Raw genomic sequence first — 19,951 nt, 5'->3', positions numbered from 1 at the left:
AGTATTCTATTTTGCCCCACTGATATTATAATGAAATTCCTGGAATGGGGACTGGTGTCATACTCTAACTTTTGACCATTTCAAATGGGAGTACCTGGCAACAACACCTGGATAATGTTTCACGTAGCCAAAGTGGGGCTGTTCTGTGTATTTCTACAACAGACTGCGTATTACCGTATTTATTTGTTTAACTTTTAGGCCGAGTACATTCTGCTGTGTTGTAGAGCTATGTTTCTCTTGTCGAACTCTGCAAATGAGAGACCACCAATCAGTTCACGGAACTGCTTCTCCTATCGGTGTGTCTGAGAAAACCTTTACAAGCAACTCGCTCCCTCACACTGGAATCCTTTTTACCTGTAATGATTTTCTGTTTCAAATAACTGAGATCTTATTTTCTCTCTGGGGAGAGAAGACTGCAAATTTTGTACCACTATGTTATTTTTAAAAGTATAAATTCAACTTAATCACGAAGTAGTTCTGATACTAAAATTACAAGGGTCATCGTGCTCCGTGGATAACTTCTACTTAGGTAATATTTAAGTGCTGTGATAAATTCTACTTGTGTCATCCCCATTTTAAGCTCATATATTTGTTAAGATAAAACAAGGCAATCATATTCCTGTAATTTCTGTATAGTTTCAGTTTTATCCCTTTTTTGTCCCACTCTAATTATGAAGAATTTGTATTTATTATCAGTCTTCGCTCCTCCTGTCCATACACACATCTGCATTACTGACCTAGCGTTAATGAGTCTTGTCTATGTCCTTTTCCCGTATACGAAACGGTAATCTACGGCAGTGACTCTTAAACTCAGATTCTTGTAAGAATCACCTATAAGGTTTTATTTCTTTATTTTTATTTATATATTTTAAAAATTCACATGCTAGTGCCACTGGAGATTTGCATCCAGGTCAATGGCATTGAATTCAGGCGTCTGTAAATTCAAAAAACGTGCTATAGATTATTATTAATGCCTGATCTGTGTCGGTGGGAACCCACAGTTGTCTTTTTCTCTACTCATTGTTGGCAATCTCCTTTCAAGTCGTTGGAAACATCAAGACTGGGCCTTCTTCTTAGCCATATCTTGGCCATATGTTAATATTTTCTTAATCCAGATTGTAATTGGTTTGAAGCGAAGAGTCCGTTCTTATTCACTTTTGTATTCTTTATCCTAGCAGTTTTTCTTGTTGTAAGTGCCCTGAATATAGTAGTAATTAGATATATTCTTTGTTTTCATGAATTTGCTAAAATCCTAATGCTACATTTGTAGGAAATTTTATTTCCACAGAGAGTTTTTTTTTTTTTTTAAGAAAACATGATATATTTAAGTCAAAAATCAGAAATGTTAATTTGTGACTACAAAAGAATTTTAACCTTGCTCAGGGATTCAAAACTAAGTGATGTATAAACAATTTAAAAGAGGGGCTGGAGGGAAAAACAAAAACAAAAAGCCTTGAGTGGAATTGTTAATGGACCTTGCTAATTTAAGATTAATTAGAAAAGAAATTTTTTTAAATCCTGTATGATTTTCTAAAATTTAATTTTTATGTAATTTAGGACCATATCAAAATGAGATTATTGAGGGCATAAAAATCCACTGGAGTTCTAAGTTCCAGAGAAATAACAGGGAAGTAATAACAAAAAGGAAAAAGATCATACACATATTTCCTGCCTCTCTTTTCCTCTTAAGGTTTCCCATTTAAGCAGAGAATAGACTGGATGAGAGACCCAGGGTTGACCCAGAGAGGCTGGGATGATAAAGACTGAACTACTCATCACTTGGAATCAAACATTAACTTTTCTCTATTGAAGAGTCTATTGTGAAGTCTTGTTTACTGGGCTACTGACCAACTGTTCTACATTTGCAGGGGAATAGTTGTCAGTACTCCTGAAGTATCCGGCAATCGGGGCCTTGGTCAAAACTCTAGAGAAGGCAATGTTAATTTTTTTTCACCTCCTACTTATTATATTTATTTATTTTGGGGGAAACTTTTTGTCTTCTCTTGTTTCCTGCTTCTGCTTCCTAAAGAGTGCTCTTTGCTTTCTTTCAGGCATCTTGTATTTTCTACTTAATTGAAGTCCTCCATTCCTCGATAACCACTCTTTGTCTTCTTTGCTTTAATCAAAATGATTGTTTCTGAACTAGTATCTCCCAATTACAAATCTGTTACCTGATTAACTCCCAGTTATATAAAACCAAGACTTAAAAGGTCCAGTACTTTTTAAACAAGGCGTTAGTAACCCAGATTGACTTGTCATTGATGCAGTGCAAAGAAGTTAATTGTATTGCCATTATTTTTTCATTTGATTTGTATCGTGGACATCTTCCCATGACAGTACATTTAGAACTACTTCATTTTTAATAACTACATGTTATTGTAACAATTGTATGGATGTGCTCAATTTTCCATCATTCTCTTGTTTGTGGTCCTAATGATAATTATTATCATCCCAGACATCCTTTTAATAATGAATAACATTTATTAAACCCTTACTATGTGTCACGCACTACCAGATAGTAAGCGCATTACATATATCAATTCACTTGATTATCATATCAGTTACCCTACTAGGTAGATGATATTGGTAGCCTCATATTAGGTATGAGAAAATTGAGGCATAGAGAAGATAAACAATTTGCCCAAAGTCACTTTTCCAGTAAGCGGCAGAAACAGGATATCAAGTTGGAAAGAGTGTCTTCAGAGCCAACACTGGACTTGACCCAAGCATTACTGGTTCTTTCAATTTTTTTTGGCAGTTACACAAAGTGCAACAAATAACATCATAATATATCAAAATTTGGGATATGTTTATAGTTTTTCCTAAGCTCTTCATAATGGACATTTTGGTTTAGAAGCAGTGACTGCAATCATAAAAAAGGAAAATATAAAATCATAGAATCTCCAGGTTTGAAAGAAGGACTTTTCTATGTAATTTAGTTGAATTGAAACAACTGTGAATCTCAGCCAGTTGTGTTCTCACCTGATGTCCAGAGTCCTAAAGAACTTGTTCAGGACCTCTTTGGGCTAATACATGTTCCTGCTTTGTGTCATGTTTACTTGTGTATATCTCATTTCCCACATTTCATTCATGTGTTTATTTCTAATTCTGCTGCTAATTGTTTTACATACAAAAGACACCAGTACTATTGTGGCTGAATTATTTCAGTATTTTAATGTATAGCTTCTTTTCTTCCAAACAGGAGCAAAATTTATTGGAACTTTCCCCATCCCAGACACCTATAATCCAGATGATGATAAAATATATTTCTTCTTTCGTGAATCATCTCAAGAAGGGAGTACTTCTGATAAGACCATCCTTTCTCGAGTTGGAAGAGTTTGTAAGGCAAGATATATTTATTCCACTTAAGGCATATGTGTATGTGTATGAATAATTAACCATGTAATGTTGATGTTAATTCCATTATTCATAAATGGTAGAATACATTCATATTATCTTACATGTATAATTTTTGAGATCCAAAAGTAAAAAGAAAAAAGAAGGATGCAAAATTTTCCAATATTACACATTATTTTTTCCAATCCCTGAGCTATTCCCCAGGTTTGAGTTAGATCTCTTGGGCAGCGTGCTCCTTTTATTGGTGGGCTTTCCCTTTGCCAGTTATTACTGTTCCCAGTAAGATCCCTGCATTGTCCTGATCCATGGAAGTTAAAATGTTTTGTACATTAAATAATTTTATTTTGAAATGGAAAGTAACTTCGCATACTCACTAGAGTTCCTTAACACTAACAAAATCATATCCCATATTTTTATCAAAACACATCACATGTAAAATTAGGTATCTTTACGTGAATCAAATAAGTTGAAAATGCAGTTATATAGTCTCATTATTAAAATACTTTCTAGAGCATTAACCTAGATTAGGTTCTGAGAGAAAAATGGGATAGGAAGGAAAGAAAACAATCCAAAAGGCAAAACATTTATCTTGAAGAACACTGAAATTTGCTTTTTAATATTGCCATTTTGTGTAAATTACAGGAAAACAGCAACTCTATGAAACACTCCCATTTTGTGCTATCAAAGTTCTCATTTGAGTGAATACAAGCTTTATAGAATAAAAATGCTACTGGAATCATACTTTTCAGTATATTCTTTTGTTAGTTGGATTTATCTTCACTGAAATCACTTCTCTTAAATGGCCAGACACCTTCAGCATTAACTCAGTTATTAAGAGGAAGAGCTGTTAACTTAATAAATACTCTCAGCGGGAAGCTTTCTTTGGTCTTGTACAAACTTTTCATTTTCTTCCATCTGAGCCTATCAGTTTTTTTTCTCAGTCTGTGCCCTCAGGCTTTTGAACACTTCCAGGGACAGAAATATAAACCGTCATTGCGCTTAAGAGTGCTAATGATAACATGGCTTTTGAATGAGACCAAACTTGTGAGCGCAGATCATTCTTTACCTAGTGTCCTAGCCAGTAATGCTGTCCCCCACTGATCCCTTCACCCCCAGGGGACAGATTCTCTAAGAAGCATCCTCATTCTTTCAGAGTCTAAGAATTCACAGTCATTTCTCTTGAAGCCTCTCGCCGAGAGATGAATGGCCATTGCTTGGAGTAGTCGTAGCGTGTGAGTGTACTGAAGCATGCCTTAGAACAACAGTACCCCAGCCGGAAAGCTGTGCTGTGGATGGACATCATTTGTATAAATGAATCACGTTAAGTATGTCATAAGAGATTTACAATCAATTAAATGTATTTTAAGAGTCACTCTGTGATGAGCACATGTATAACAAGTGTGGGTTTTGTGAAGCAGTTCAATACTTATTTCTTGATAGGTCAAATCCATTTGATAGAAATTCATTTATAACAAAGTAATGTTTTTACACTCATACTAAATATACTGAGAGTTAATTTTAGAGGTGGAGAAACATATTAAAGAAAAATTTAGCTGCCCCATTTATAAATTTGTATCATAAAAATATAATCTAGACTTTAAGTATCAGCCATGGGATATTTTATTTATGAACAAACTCCTATAGAACTGAAAAGACAGAGAGAATTGCAGTACATAAGTCTTCCCACCACAAAAAAACTCTGAGGCCACCCAGCAAGATTTTGTCATGCTATTGTGTTTGGATAAAAAGCTAACAAATTGTGATATCAAATAAGGACTTGTGATGGATGAATTTCCTTAAAAAAAAAAAAAGAGAGATAATAGAGGTTCTTCTTAAATTGATGTATCTCTTTACTCAATCCCTGTCTTCAATTAACACCCTCTTCAGCATTTCCCACTACAATATGATCCACTGGTCAATGTTTACAATATTTGGTTGTAAATGCATCTTTGTAATTTCTTAATTGCCTCCCACCCTGCCCAAGTTACTAACTTTATTTAATAATTTAGGATTAAAGTGCGGTAAAAAGTGAGCACTTATAAGTGGAGATTTCACTGTCGAGATTAAAAATGACTTGAAGTCTTTTAAAAAAGAATGTCCTGCAAAACAATAACAAGCTTAAATTTAAAAATAGCTTTTCAGCATCATTGTTGCTGTTATACATTATTTTCACATAAAAAATGTTCTTGTGACATTTGGGGGAACATATTTATTCCTCTCTGTTTCATTTTTTTATCCCATGAGGTTATTATAATATTGTTTTTCTGTTTTCAACAGGTAGTAATGTAATGTACGTCTATGCTGTGAAACAAAATTAAGTTCAATAGATATAAACAAAGCTAAGAAGGAAGAGAGCATGCTAGAGAGAGTTAAGAGTAACTGTGTACACTGTTCTGAATTTACAGAGCTTGTCAGTAACATGAGAGTCCTTTATACTATTTGTCCCACCAGGATATTTCCACAGTACCTATTTATTTGGAAATATTAAGGTTTTGTTGTTCTTGTTATTATTGTTTGTTTTCATTTTTACCTGATAACCTTCAGGCCAATGAAAAACTGTTGACAGTTTAAGAGCTCCCTATGTCTTCAGCTACTAAACTAAAGTAAAAGTTGTTTTATTGACCTGTCAAAGACATTACTGTTAGTCAGTAAGATATAGTGATTGGTGGGGAGGAGCTTTTGGAAATAAGCAAAAATTACACAAAATGAACAAAGAATTGTTTACAGGATAAGGGTGAATCTCTTCAATTTTGAAACCCATTCCTTCATTATTTTATCATTTCATTATTTCAACAAGAAAATGTAAGTTCTGTGCAAAGTGCAGTAAGACTAGACACTGGGAGGTAAGTAAACCACTGTCCCTTTTCTTTAAAACCTTAGAGTGCAGTGAGGGTAATAGAGACATAAACAGATAATCACAATATAATGTGATCGAGGTCAGACTGAGAACTCTGTGCATTCAGTGAAGCTCAAAAATTGAGTCCTACAGGGGTAGGGAGACTACACCAAGGACAGGAAAGGAGGATAGGCATTTCAGGCAGCATTGTAACAGAGTATATTTTGTTTAAAGGACAGTGAAATCTTGTTGTCATTGGAACTCGAGGGGTAGTGGGGAGCAATGTTATTCCATAAATTCTGGTAAATTGGAAGATAAGCAGTATTATTTTCATGGTAAGGAGTTTCAGCTCTGTTGTGTAGACAATGAGAAGTTATAAATGTGTTTAGGAAGAGAAGTGACTTGATAGGTGTTTAGCAATTAATTATTTCAAGAATATATCTGGACTGAGAAATATGCGTGACTGGGAGACCTTTTAGGTAGTTCCCTAAAGAAAGTAGGAATGAAGAGATACATGTAAGTTCAAGAGATATTTCTAAGATAGAATGTATGTGTCAATTTCTAAAAGGTCCTTAATTTATTACCACTCTTTTATTAATTGCCCGGTGTAGACAAGTGCTGTCTAATATAGAATTTTCTGCAATGATGGGAATGTTCTGTATCTGTTCTCTACAGCATAGTAGCCATGTTGACATGTTAGTGTTGACTAGTATGACTAAGGAACTGAATTTTTGATGTTATTTAACTTTAATTAATTGTAATTTAAATAGCCTCGTGTGGCTAGTGGCTACATTATAAATATAGACTATCAAAACATTCATTTACTTAACACGTCTATTGGTAACTAACCCTGTACATGGCATTGCTAAGCAGTAGTCTTATAGAAGTTTTTTTAAAAAAAGACATCATACTTGTCCTTACTGAGTTTACAACCTAGTGCATTATATATGCATTAAACAAGAAAGCACACAGATTAACATATAAGTGGAAGGTGTGATAACTGCTATAATGGAAAAATCACAGGGTCAATTAGGAAGAATAGGTGGGCTTTAGATTGTATATGGAAGGTCTCTCTGAGAAAGTGACTTTTGAATCAGATGATAAAAATGATGAGGAAATTGCAGGGCAAAGGTGACAGGGCTGGGGAAGTATATTCCAGGCAGAAGGAAAAGCACATGTGAAATCTCAGAGGTGGGAAAAAGCACTTAAGGAATAAAAAGAGGTTTACTGTGACTGGAGCAAAACAAACAAATGGAAAATTAGCAGGATAGTGACTGTTTCCTTTTAAAACATGCACGAAAGTTCAACAGAAGTCTTCAGAAGTCTTATCTCTCCTGTTCATAATTAGGACTGATTAATAACTGCAGGTATTGATTCCACGATATACATAAAAGGCTGCAACAACTTCCTGTCCTATTAGATTCTCCATGCATTTTAATTCTCCCTCACTCCTATTCCAAAGACCTTGGTACTATCCCTGTAGACAAAAGACTCCTATACTGTTAGTAACTGTGCTTTCCAGAAGATATGGCAGAAATTAGGAAAATGCACAAAGAGATACATTCTGATATTTAAGAAACACCAGAAAAAGTTTATGGGCATAGATTTTATATTTGAACACATTGAACTTGATGTAGTTCTGGGTTATGCTGTCATAATAACCAGTTAAAAATATAAACCTGAGACTCAATAGGGTCTAGACTCAGGAATGTAGAAATCACCAGTGTATTGGTAGTTCTTGAAGTCATGGAAATGTCTGAAATTGCCCAGGAAGATTTGTAGTACAAGATCAAACAGCAAGGACAGGATCCTGAGGGACAATGACATTTAAGAAAAAGCAGAGGAAAATGTCCACAAAGGCAATTGAGAAGAAATAGTTTGATAGCAGGTAGAGAACTGGACGAGAGTACTGTCACAAGTCAGGGATAAAAACGGTTTCAAGAAGAAGGCAGTTATCCGTAATGTCACACACCAAAAGGAAGTCAGGTAAGATTATGACTAAAAGTCACATATTAGTTTTGGCAGTAAGGATATAATCAATAACTTTTGCCCAAATGATATGAATGTTAACTTGAAGTCAAATCTAGACTTACATCTCTGCTTTACTTTTTTTTTTTTAACATCTTTATTGGAGTATAATTGCTTTACAATGGTGTGTTAGTTTCTGCTTTATAACAAAGTGAATCAGCTATACATATACATATATCCCCATATCTCCTCCCTCTTGCGTCTCCCTCCCTCCCACCTTCCCTATCCCACCCCTCTAGGTGGTCACAAATACCAAGCTGATCTCCCTATGCTATGCGGCTGCTTCCCCCTAGCTATCTATTTTACATTTGGTAGTGTATATATGTCCATGCCACTCTCTCACTTTGTCCCAGCTTACCTTTCCCCCTCCCCATATCCTCAAGTCCATTCTCTAGTAGGTCTGCGTCTTTATTCCTGTCTTGCCCCTAGGCTCTTCATAACCTTTTTTTTTTTTTTTTAGATTCCATATATATGTGCTAGCATACAGTATTTGTTTTTCTCTTTCTGACTTACTTCATTCTGTATGACAGACTCTAGGTCCATCCACCTCACTACAAATAACTCAATTTTGTTTCTTTTTATGGCTGAGTAATACTCCATTGTATATATGTGCCACGTCTTCTTTATCCATTCATCTGTCGATGGACACTTAGGTTGCTTCCATGTCCTGGCTATTGTAAATAGAGCTGCAATGAACATTGTAGTACATGACTAGGATTAATCTCCAAAATCTACAAGCAGCTCAATATCAAAAAAACAAACAACCCAATCCAAAAATGGGGAGAAGTCCTAAATAGACATTTCTCCAAAGAAGATATACAGATTGCCAACAAACACATGAAAGAATGCTCAGCATCACTAATCATTAGTGAAATGCAAATCAAAACTACAATGAGGTCTCACCGCACACCAGTCAGAAAGGCCATCATCAAAAAGTCTACAAACAATAAATGCTGGACAGGGTGTGGAGAAAAGGGAACCCTCTTGCACTGCTGGTGGGAATGTAAATTGATATAGCCACTATGGAGAACAGTATGGAGGTTCCTTAAAAAACTAAAAATACAACTACCATACGACCCAGGAATCCCACTACTGGGCATATACCCTGAGAAAACCATAATTCAAAAAGACATGTATCTGCTTTACTTTTTTCTAGCTCACTTTCTTAACCTAGAAAATGAGGACACCCATCTCTTCTATGACTATTTTACCAGGCAAATGAAAGGCTTAAATGAGATCATATGAATTTGGATCTTGACAGATATAGAGGAAAGTACTGGAAAACAAGGGCTACTTAGATTTCTGTTTTCAAGCAGTTAACCATCTAAGAGATCGACATGTGAATAACGTGAGTACATGATCATACCACCCTAAGTTACATGTCAAAAATCATGTACACACATATACACGTCATACGTACACACTTTTGGAGTCAGCTCAATTAATTGCTTAGGAGTGAACAAGTGGTAGTATGTGTATATTTTGGGAGCTGGGGGGTGGTGAGAGGCAGGTTAGTTACCAAAGTTTACTGAGAAGAGATGGTATTTCATCAGTTTTAAAGGTTAAAATTATTATTATTACTTGGCTCTCATTTTTAGCAATATTTGTACTTTGAGGATAGAACTTATTTTTGGATAGAGTCAGAAGAATTTGGAGACATCTCTGGTGAAAATTATGTGAACAATTTGAACAATGCAAATTTTGGACAAGAGATAGGAACAGAGAGGTTCACTAAATAGTAAAGAAACTGACCTAGAAGATAATTGACAGCCTCAGGATAATAAGTACCTTCATCCAAAGAATCTCTTTCAAACTCAGTGTGTTTATCATTACAAATGGGAGAACACATTTACTAATGAATTAGTTTTCAGTAGTGTCACTACTTTCCCATCAAACAACTTCTTCAGTTTTCTCATTTTTAAAATAAGGTGCTTAGCCTAGAATGCTTTCTAAAGTCTTTGCCAGGCTCTATAATTCTTTGATTTGAACAGTCAATATTTTCAAGCACTGAATGGTGCACCTTACACCCTGGACTGCTCTCATAGATGGTAAATTACACAGGTCTTCGTGGAGAGGTAATAAATGCTGTCTGAAAGGGTAGGTGAAACAGCATGAAATAAACCCTCTGAAAAGATTTGTGTCTATTTATTTTGCAAGTTAGTCCTTTCTGATACTATTATTTATGATTGTGTGATGTTTATTACCGTGTGTGTGTGTGTCTGTGTGTATTTCCTTTCAAAACCCACCCTGTAAGTTAATGTGTATAAATACCAGTCACTTCAGTGGGGCTTGCTTGCAGCTTTCTGCCTCAATTTTGTTTTGCATTATTTTGGGATTCTGTTCATTTCTGGAAGCATTGTCCATTAGGTTACTTATGCTAGCCCACTCCGGATTACAGCTGCAGGTTATGCCAGTTCCCTTTTTGTTCTGCAGTATTTCCTTTTGTCCACGCCAGGAATTCAGTTTGGTTGGACCTTTCACATAACTTGCCTGGGGGTCTAATTAATAGCCCTTTGCTTTGATTCTACTTGCACTGTCTATTTTGATATATGATCCTATTTGGACAATTACTGCCTTTGAAGATTTGTGTTTTTAGGCTGATGACACTTTCCGTATTTATTGATTTCCCCCGAGTTGCGGTTTTTTTTTGCTTACTTTCAGCTTGTTGCTTACAACCTAAATGAGAGATTTAGAGCCCACAAGTTACAGATGTGCTTTTGCTTCACTTCCATCTGTTTTCCTGTCAGAAATTCCTAGGCAAGGATTAATACTGTTGGCCGTAGCTTTTAACACTTTTTTTTAAATTTAATGAACTCTGATCCTACCTGAAAAAGACCGCTGAATATGCCTAGATTTGCCTAAATTTAATCTGTTAAATCTTAGACACTGAATTCTTTAGCACAGTGTATTACCCAAGTCCTGCATTTCTAATAATCTTTACAAGTTTTTGAAGTAGTTAGAAAAACATGTTCTCCATTTCGATTCTCCAGTGGCAAATCAAAAACAGTCATGTCTAAACACTAGAGTTCTTTTTAAGAAAAAAATTTTTTTGCCTTGAAAGTCTATTCAGAAGTTATCCCTTAAAAACCACTGTGTGCAATACCTGCCGTACAAGTTTTTTGTTTGTTTTTTCTTCTCCCCTTTGAGATGTTTGAGTTTGCCTAGTTTTGTTTCTTCTACTGCTAAGGTATTTCAAGATTATTAATAGATAAGTAGAAGACTCGTTATTATTTTCCTTTTATGTTTTTATTTTTAGTGATCATAGCTTTTTTTTGCATCTCAATGAAAGAATTAAATGAAATATTGTTATGACATATTGCTGAAGAAGATTCATAGGCTGAAAAAGAAAGTACAACATAGTTCTCTCATTTGATTCAGTGGGTTTAACTTCACTTTCATGAGTTCATTTAATGTATTAAAATATCCTCACTTAAGCTCTTCCTCTAACAGTGTATATATATATATATATATATATATATATATATATATATATATATGACTTTTATTTTAATATATATACATGTCCTCCTAATGAGCCTCCTGGGAATCTTATTCTGGGTTTGACTTTTTGTTTCTACCACATGATGATAATAGTTTCAAACTTCTAAATAGGCCATCCTGCATTTGGATTATCCTTATCATTATTATTGACTTATACAGCCCATATAGACCATCTGTATTAAGTTTACAGAGTTTCTAAATTCTGTCCCTAGAAATAACTCAGAGAAAATTGAGGCAGCCCAGAGAGAAGTACATTGAACAATTGCTCTGAAATGTCAGTTGCTGTGATCTTACTTCAGAATTTCCTGGTGCAAACGGGTCTTTAGGTGATTTGAAGATATATCTCAACACAAGATTATTTAAAACCTGCAAGGTACAGCAGTTATTCTAAATAACAAATCAGATAAAGAGTACGAATGATGTATAGAAATACAACAGGCATTAAATCAAAGACAGAAAAGTATTTAATTGCCCTAATCTTTTTTTAATTTGTAAAAAAAATCAGAAAGCCTGTGTGTTTGTCTCATGTGATAGCTTCAGTTATGGAAAAACAAATGTTTTGTATTGTGGTATTTGGATCACACTTCACAAGAAAGTGGGTAGTGTTAGTTCAAGATAAAATCTCTGAGATTAAATGTTATTGATGGGTAGAATGTGGGAGAGGGGTGCACAAACTTGCACAGATTATGGTTTCTAAAGTGCTTCAGGGAATTCCCTTCTCTTGTCTGCACAAAGATGCAGAAGAGCTCCATTAGGCAAAATAACTAAATTTTAAGCAAAAGAGAATTTGTAACCTCTGACTTCACCATCAAACCTTTTTTCTTTTTTTAAGTGCTTAAGGTGTACTTATTTATTTGAAAAGCCTGGTGTCCTTCAACTTAAACTAATTAATATGGCTACAAATTTCTGAATGCACATCTCTATTTTAATAGAATATACCGTGTTCACAAAGGTGAACCTCTTAGAGGTTTCATTGATTTATAAAATGTTCATGATTTAAGAGCAGAGGAGCTAAATGTCAATTATTACACTTTCCAAGAGCTTCTGTTTCTCAATATAAAGGTGAAAATGACAATATTTATAAAGTGCTGAGAGATCCTTGGAGAGGATGGTATATAGAGATAAAATCACATTTAACAGATGAACCCAGCATAGTGACCCGAAGGTCAAAAGATACACTCAATAAAAGTTCACGTGTTATAGCTTGTAGCTACTCTACATGTCTGTGTAAGATTTATAAGGACTTGAGTTTGCTATGACAGTAGAAGGAAAATGGAGTCACTATTAACCTGCCTCCTGACTGATCGCCCCATTAGGAGATAGCAGGATTAGAAGATCACAGTATTTCATAATATGCAGCCATCACCCAATCCAATGATTCAGAGTTAACTATGCTTTAAAGCTGCACAGAGATTGTAACTTGTGTTTGTCTTTCATTTTTTAAAATTTCTGTTTTCATTAATCACTTAAAAATTAAGAAATATTGCAAACATATAAAAAGCTATAAAGAATGGGGAAACAGGCAACCTCTGCACTCACCACCCAGATTGCACACATGTGGTCGGGCTTGTTTACATTTAATTTCTTTGCTACTTTCATCTGCATCTTTGTGTAGAGGATGGCGAGGCTTTTGGCAATCTGACCACAAAGAAGCTGTGATAAATAGAGTGGAGACACACAGAAGTGACCAGTGATAAAAGCTGCTGATTTTGACATCTCAATAATAAATCTATAGTGTTAGACAGTTGTGTTCTTTAGAATTTCACAAAAATAAGCAAGGAGGTGAGAGTTGAGTACAAAAGTGGTTACTTCCCTTTCAGCCCTCTTCTGGGCTTAAAGTTCTCAGGGGGGATTTTGTGGATTTGCAAACAAATCCAGGGACTGAGAGCTGGTCCACAAAGTCAGTCAACTGACACTTCCCTGCAGGAGAAATACAACTCCTTGTGAATTGAACTTTGCCATCCCAGGTCATGCTTCTGGATGTCTGTAAGAGTTACTATCCAGTCATTAAATGCTTATAATCCATTCCTGAGAGCTATTATCCCAGAAACTATACTTGTTTTCCCATTGACAGCAGGTGGCTTTCATCTTTGACCTGGATTTTTGTGCTTGTTTTTTATCTTTTTATTCCTTGAGAGGCCACGCACAGCAGCTAGATGGGTAGGTGAGAGCATTTAAAGATTCTTTTGTTCAAAGGATTGCAATTTCCATTTGTCAGGTTGAAAAAAATATGCAGGTACAGTATAAACCTCTTTTTGGCAAATTTGGAGCTAATAGAATAGTTTTTTCATGGTTTGTCTTAAATATGGTGATAATTGCAAATAGAAAGAGGGACGATGTTTGAAAATGAGCCATTTCTTGTCACTTTTATCTAATAATGTGTTGAAAAGAGAATGTGATTGCTCGTTTTTATGATGAAGTAGTAATATGTACAATCGTTAAAGGGATGTTATGGAGCAAATATTTGATATTATCTGTTTATTCACTTAGCAAAGTAATTTGAATAACTGCTCTGTGCTAGGGGTAAAGCAGTAAACCAAACATGGTCCCTGGTATTATATTCATGATAGTTGATATACTTCTTCATGCATATTGAATCAATACTATTTTGTAGTATTTATTACTGAATCAAAATATACAAATATAAGCGATGAAAATTTTATAAATACTATAAATATAAGAAGATGCCTTAAAATAGGCTTTAGAGTTCTGCTTAGTACAACTAGGGCTCTGCTAAAATAAAAACATATAGAGGCTAGGTATGATAATTTAAAAAGATATAAATCAAGGGTCAGGAGAAAGATGAGGAGATAAGTTATCTTCTATTTTTAAATTTATTTAAAAATCTCTTTCTTTCTGAATAATGCCAGATAACACATTTTGTCACTGGGATCTTTCTGTACATTAACATAGAATTCATTATTACATTAGGAGGAAGCATCAGTATTAACATCTGGATTTATATTTATTAACTGATCTGAGGATATTAGCAGTAGAAATAAAAGTCATGTCTAGGGTTTCCCTGGTGGCGCAGTGGTTGAGAGTCCACCTGCTGATGCAGGGGACATGGGTTCGTGCCCCGGTCCGGGAAGATCCCACATGCCGCGGAGCAGCTGGGCCCGTGAGCCATGGCCGCTGAGCCTGTGCGTCCGGAGCCTGTGCTCTGCAACGGGAGAGGCCACAACAGTGAGAGGCCTGCGTACTGGAAAAAAAAAAAAGTCATGTGTAGAAAAGTCTGCCTTTGCATTTGCAGACATAGGAAATCATTTAATAGCTAGCTGAAATATTATTTTTATTATTGAGCAATGGTAAATAATAGAGGCACTATAGACAAAATATAAATTTAAGAGCAGTTACAGACATGTTTGTTTCTAAAGCGTTATTATATAAAATATATATTCATTTTCTTCACTTCTTTGCTAATTACTGAATCTTTTAGTAATTCTTTTAGTAATTCTTGTGTACTAAATTACATGCAGACACTTTGGCCTGGTATCAAGCCCTTCCTTGATCTTACCCCAGTTTACTTTCGTAACATTTTCCTCTATTTCAGTTTATCCCAGTCTTAGTCTAAACCAAATTTGTCCTGGTTCTCCATACATGTTCTGAATTGTTTCACCAGCTGTTCTTTCCCTCGTCTGTCCAGCATCTAGAATGTTTCCTGAACCAATTTCTGCATGTGTGAATCCACCTGTAATTTTAGAGAGTATTAAACCTTGTAGGTCTGTCCTCATTTTCCCAACAAAGAAATTTCAGAGAAGGCTCAGTTTATTGGGCATTTATCTATACTTTTATCTATATTTTTCTAAAGACTTTTGTCAATTTTATTTTGCATTTTTAGCTATTCATGAATTACTAAATATGATCTTAATAAGTACCTGACAAGCAGGATGTTAGTGGCATATCTGAAGTAGATTCTGCATAAAAGGAATAAGAGAATGCATTTTCTGCTAAGAATTAAAAACTATTAGAAAACCAACTAGATGTTACTTTGCTTTCTATTATCACCATGTATTAGCAATTCTAAACAGTATCAGTGACAGAGTACTACTGCCAGAAAAGTCTTTTGTTTATCCAAGTTCTAAACAATTGCTGTGGTTACCATTGTGTTTCTATTATGTTTATTTATGTGTACATGTATATGTATAGTCAGTCTTCAACACACATGAACTCAGCTACACGTTTCAAGGGTAAGTTCACATTGATTTGGAGTTATTTAAAACTTGCAACACTGAGACATAGTGCAAATTATGAGGTGTGATTATTTTGTTCGTTAAGTGCAAATGTGAGTTCGTGCTAACTGTTGAATTTGAATGTATTTAAAATTTTAAATTATTCTCCTTTTTAAATTGTTATAAACCTAAAGAACTCAAGCAAATAATAATTATTACTCATTTATATAGAGCTATTACTTAAAATACTTCTGTTTAGCAGAGAGGGATGTTAAACACCATTCACTCTGGGTGTCACGGTACACCCTTGGTGTGAGGTATTAAGGCTATAAAGACAGCTATGGTCTCCGTTCTCAATGACCTTGCTTGCCCTCCTTTCTCTCTCCTCCTCCCCATTTCTTTCTTCAAGAAGAGCCTCTATTTATATGACTTTGAATTCTGTCTGGAGTGGTCATGTATATGCTTTTCTTTAATTTTCATAGATAAAAGAATCACAGGGAAGCTAGTCCCCAGATATTGAGACCTGAAATTTGACAGCAAACTGTTTATTAACTTTATGGAACACAGATGGCATGAAAGACAAAACTTTTTATAGAATTTAGATTTAAATGGAAATGTATTAATGGAAATAGTGGCTTCATAAGTTAATTTTTGAAAGTCAAAATTAAGTACTTAATGTATTTATACCATGAAACATCCTTATTTATTTATCATAAGCATAGCAGATCTAGTTGAGTCAAACAGAAAATCGTATTAATTTAGTGTTCACAGGGACATATTAAATTAAAAATAAGAAAAATATCTCTTTATGGTGAATTATTGAACAGCATAACCCTGTTTATTCTACCTAATTGGTATAAATGCTTATGTTTTGCTAAATGTCTAAAGAATATCTTTTTTTCATTTTTTTATTGAGGTATAATGGGCATACAACATGAGTTACAGGTGTACATCATAATGATTTTATATTTGTATATATTGCAAAAGGGTCACCACAATAAGTCTAGTTAATGTCCATTACCATACATGGCTGCAAATTTATTTTTTTACTCTTTTAGCAGCTTTCAAATATGCAATACAATATTATTTACTATAGTCACCAGGCTGTATGTTACATCTCCATAACTTATTTATTTTATGTATTTATTTTTTAATTTAATTAATTTATTTTTATTTATTTATTTATTTTGCGGTATGTGGGCCTCTCACTGCTGTGGCCTCTCCCGTTGCGGAGCACAGGCTCCAGACGCGCAGGCTCAGCGGCCATGGCTCACGGGCCCAGCCGCTCTGTGGCATGTGGGATCTTCCCAGACCGGGGCACGAAGCCGTGTCCCCTGCATCGGCAGGCGGACTCTCAACCACTGCGCCACCAGGGAAGCCCTTATTTATTTTTTATACAGCAGGTTCTTATTAGTCATCCATTTTATGCACATCAGTGTATACATGTCAATCCCAATCTCCCAATTCATCCCACCACCACCCCCTGCCGCTTTCCCCCCTTGGTGTCCATACGTTTGTTTCTCTTCATCTGTGTCTCTATTTCTGCCCTGCAAACTGCTTCCTCTGTACCATATTTCTAGGTTCCACATATATGCGTTAATATACGATATTTGTTTTTCTCTTTCTGACTTACTTCACTCTGTATGACAGTCTCTAGATCCATCCACGTCCCTAAAAATGACCCAATTTCGTTCCTTTTTATGGCTGAGTAATACTCCATTGTATATATGTACCACATCTTCTTTATGCATTCGTCTGTCGATGGGCATTTACATTGCTTCCATGACCTGGCTATTGTAAATAGTGCTGCAATGAACACTGGGGTGCATGTACATGACTTATTTATTTTATAACTGGAAGTTTTTTTTTTTTTGGTGGTACACGGGCCTCTCACTGTTGTGGCCTTTCCCGTTGCGGAGCACAGGCTGTGGTCGCGCAGGCTCAGCGGCCGTGGCTCACGGGCCCAGCCGCTCCGCGGCATGTGGGATCTTCCCGGACAGGGGCACGAACCAGTGTCCCCTGCATCGGCAGGCGGACTCTCAACCACTGTGCCACCAGAGAAATGCGTAACATTTTTTTTTAATACAAGTTGCCTGGCCTTTGCTAAACACTTGACAAAAATTTTCCATTTAATAATCAAAATAGCCATATTTCGGGCTTCCCTGGTGGCGCAGTGGTTGAGAGTCCGCCTGCCAATGCAGGGGACATGGGTTCGTGCCCCGATCCAGGAAGATCCCACATGCCGCACAGCGGCTGGGCCCGTGAGCCACAGCCGCTGAGCCTGTGCGTCCGGAGCCTGTGCTCCGCAACGGGAGAGGCCACAACAGTGAGAGGCCCGTGTATTGCAAAAAAAAAAACCAAAAACAAACAAACAAAAAAAGCCATATTTCAAGGCATTAATCATATTTTGTCAATGAGAAAACAGAGACTTGAAGAATTAAATAATCGTTTGTAAGTCATAGAGCAAAACTTGGCAGAAATGGGAGTCGATTCCAAGCCTGCCTTATTTACTGTTGGCTTGCATGCATCTGCTCATTCAGCAGAGCTATGGTGTTTACATTGCACATTTAACTGTGAGAAAAGCATTTAATTTTGAAGGACAAAACTGCTTTTTCCCTCCTTCGAAAATTCATGGACTTAAATATTCAAGGTCTCTGTCTTTGTAAAAGCAATGACATTAATAAGACACTGCCTATGATAACCACCAGTTTGAGTTGGTGATAGAATCATGTTGGTAAATCTGTATCTTTATTGTGTTTTCTTTTTCTCCCCAGAATGATGTAGGAGGACAACGCAGCCTGATAAACAAATGGACCACTTTTCTCAAGGCCAGACTGATTTGCTCAATTCCTGGAAGTGATGGGGCAGATACTCATTTTGATGAGCTTCGTAAGTCACGTTTCATTTTTCTTAAAAAAGTCTTACTAAGTAAGTAATTCAGCATTTAATTTATTTTAGCCCCAAATGACTGATTATAAAGCCCAGGACAGCTTGCAGGAGTGGTGCTTACTAAGTTCCCACACGCAAAGAACTTGGAGGTGCTCTAGGTCTGGGTGTTCATCGTAATGAAGAAGTTCCCCTTCTGTGAGTGTTCTCAAAGTTACGAGGGAAACAAAACTGCAGCAAGAGACAGAAAGATACTAGCTCTGGGACTACAAAGCCCATCCATTCTTCATGTGGTCTTTTATTTGGAAGGAGCCACTGGCTATAGGTAGCAAGAACTTGGGTTCCTTATTCTGTAGACGCCCTCTGCTGGAGAGCCCTGGAGATCTGGTGAACTCTGTCGCTCTGACTTGTTAATAAAAAGGATACTGAGAAGCGTTAGATTCTCCTCTTTTGTTTCCCCTTTTTACTCCTCTCAAAGCTAATTCTAGAAGGAATTTTTCAGCTGTAAATAAAGTTAGTATCATTAGCTTTTACTTTTTGAACTTTATTTTTGGTTTTGCCATGCAGTGTAAAAATGATGATATCATTGAATGACTTGTGTCAGTATTGTATTTACAGTGTTAAATTATATATTCAGTATTCATGGATGATTTTTCATGCTGTATATAAGTATGCTCACCTCTTAAATGATGTTTTAAAGAATATTATTTACATATATTTTAATATCAGTGTTGCACAAGTAATTATACAATACCACACAAGGAATGAACTAGTCTAGCTATTTTCATATTATTACCAAATAGGTAATTGAATTACTAACAAGTTGACACAATTACAGGACAACACTTTTTTAACACTGGAGGGTAAAAATAACCTGTTTTTAGTTTCTGTTCTATATGAAATCACATATTCCTAATTGGAAACAGTCATGGAGATTATCAAGTGAACCATCCCATTCATAGGTGATTGAAGTAAACACCTTCGAGGGTGAATGTTCAATTAAGTGTCACACAGCTAGTGAGAACTTGTCTTTTCCCCTTAATTTCTTATGTCCTAGTGTAATGACTTTCACTGCTATCTTAATTTTATATACTGTTTACAGTCTCAGGAATATTTCATTATTAAAGAAAAAGCAAACATGATACTGAAAAATACAAATATAGAATCATTA

The 19,951-nt window shown here is 35.6% G+C and overlaps 1 protein-coding gene across 1 annotated transcript in view; it reads left to right on the top strand.

Moving 5' to 3' along the window:
- Nucleotides 1-19,951, top strand: part of SEMA3D (semaphorin 3D) — a 177,083-nt gene that overhangs the window by 117,372 nt on the left and 39,760 nt on the right. Inside the window, exons 8-9 of the mRNA XM_082846434.1 lie at nucleotides 3,203-3,345; nucleotides 18,669-18,783. Coding sequence (XP_082702560.1) covers nucleotides 3,203-3,345; nucleotides 18,669-18,783 — 258 coding nt within the window. The remainder of the gene's footprint in view (nucleotides 1-3,202; nucleotides 3,346-18,668; nucleotides 18,784-19,951) is intronic.

Source organism: Leucopleurus acutus (genome assembly GCF_964270905.1).
Source record: "Leucopleurus acutus genome assembly, chromosome: 9".
NCBI classification, from domain to species: Eukaryota; Metazoa; Chordata; class Mammalia; order Artiodactyla; family Delphinidae; genus Leucopleurus; species Leucopleurus acutus.
This window is presented reverse-complemented; position numbering and strand designations above follow the sequence as displayed.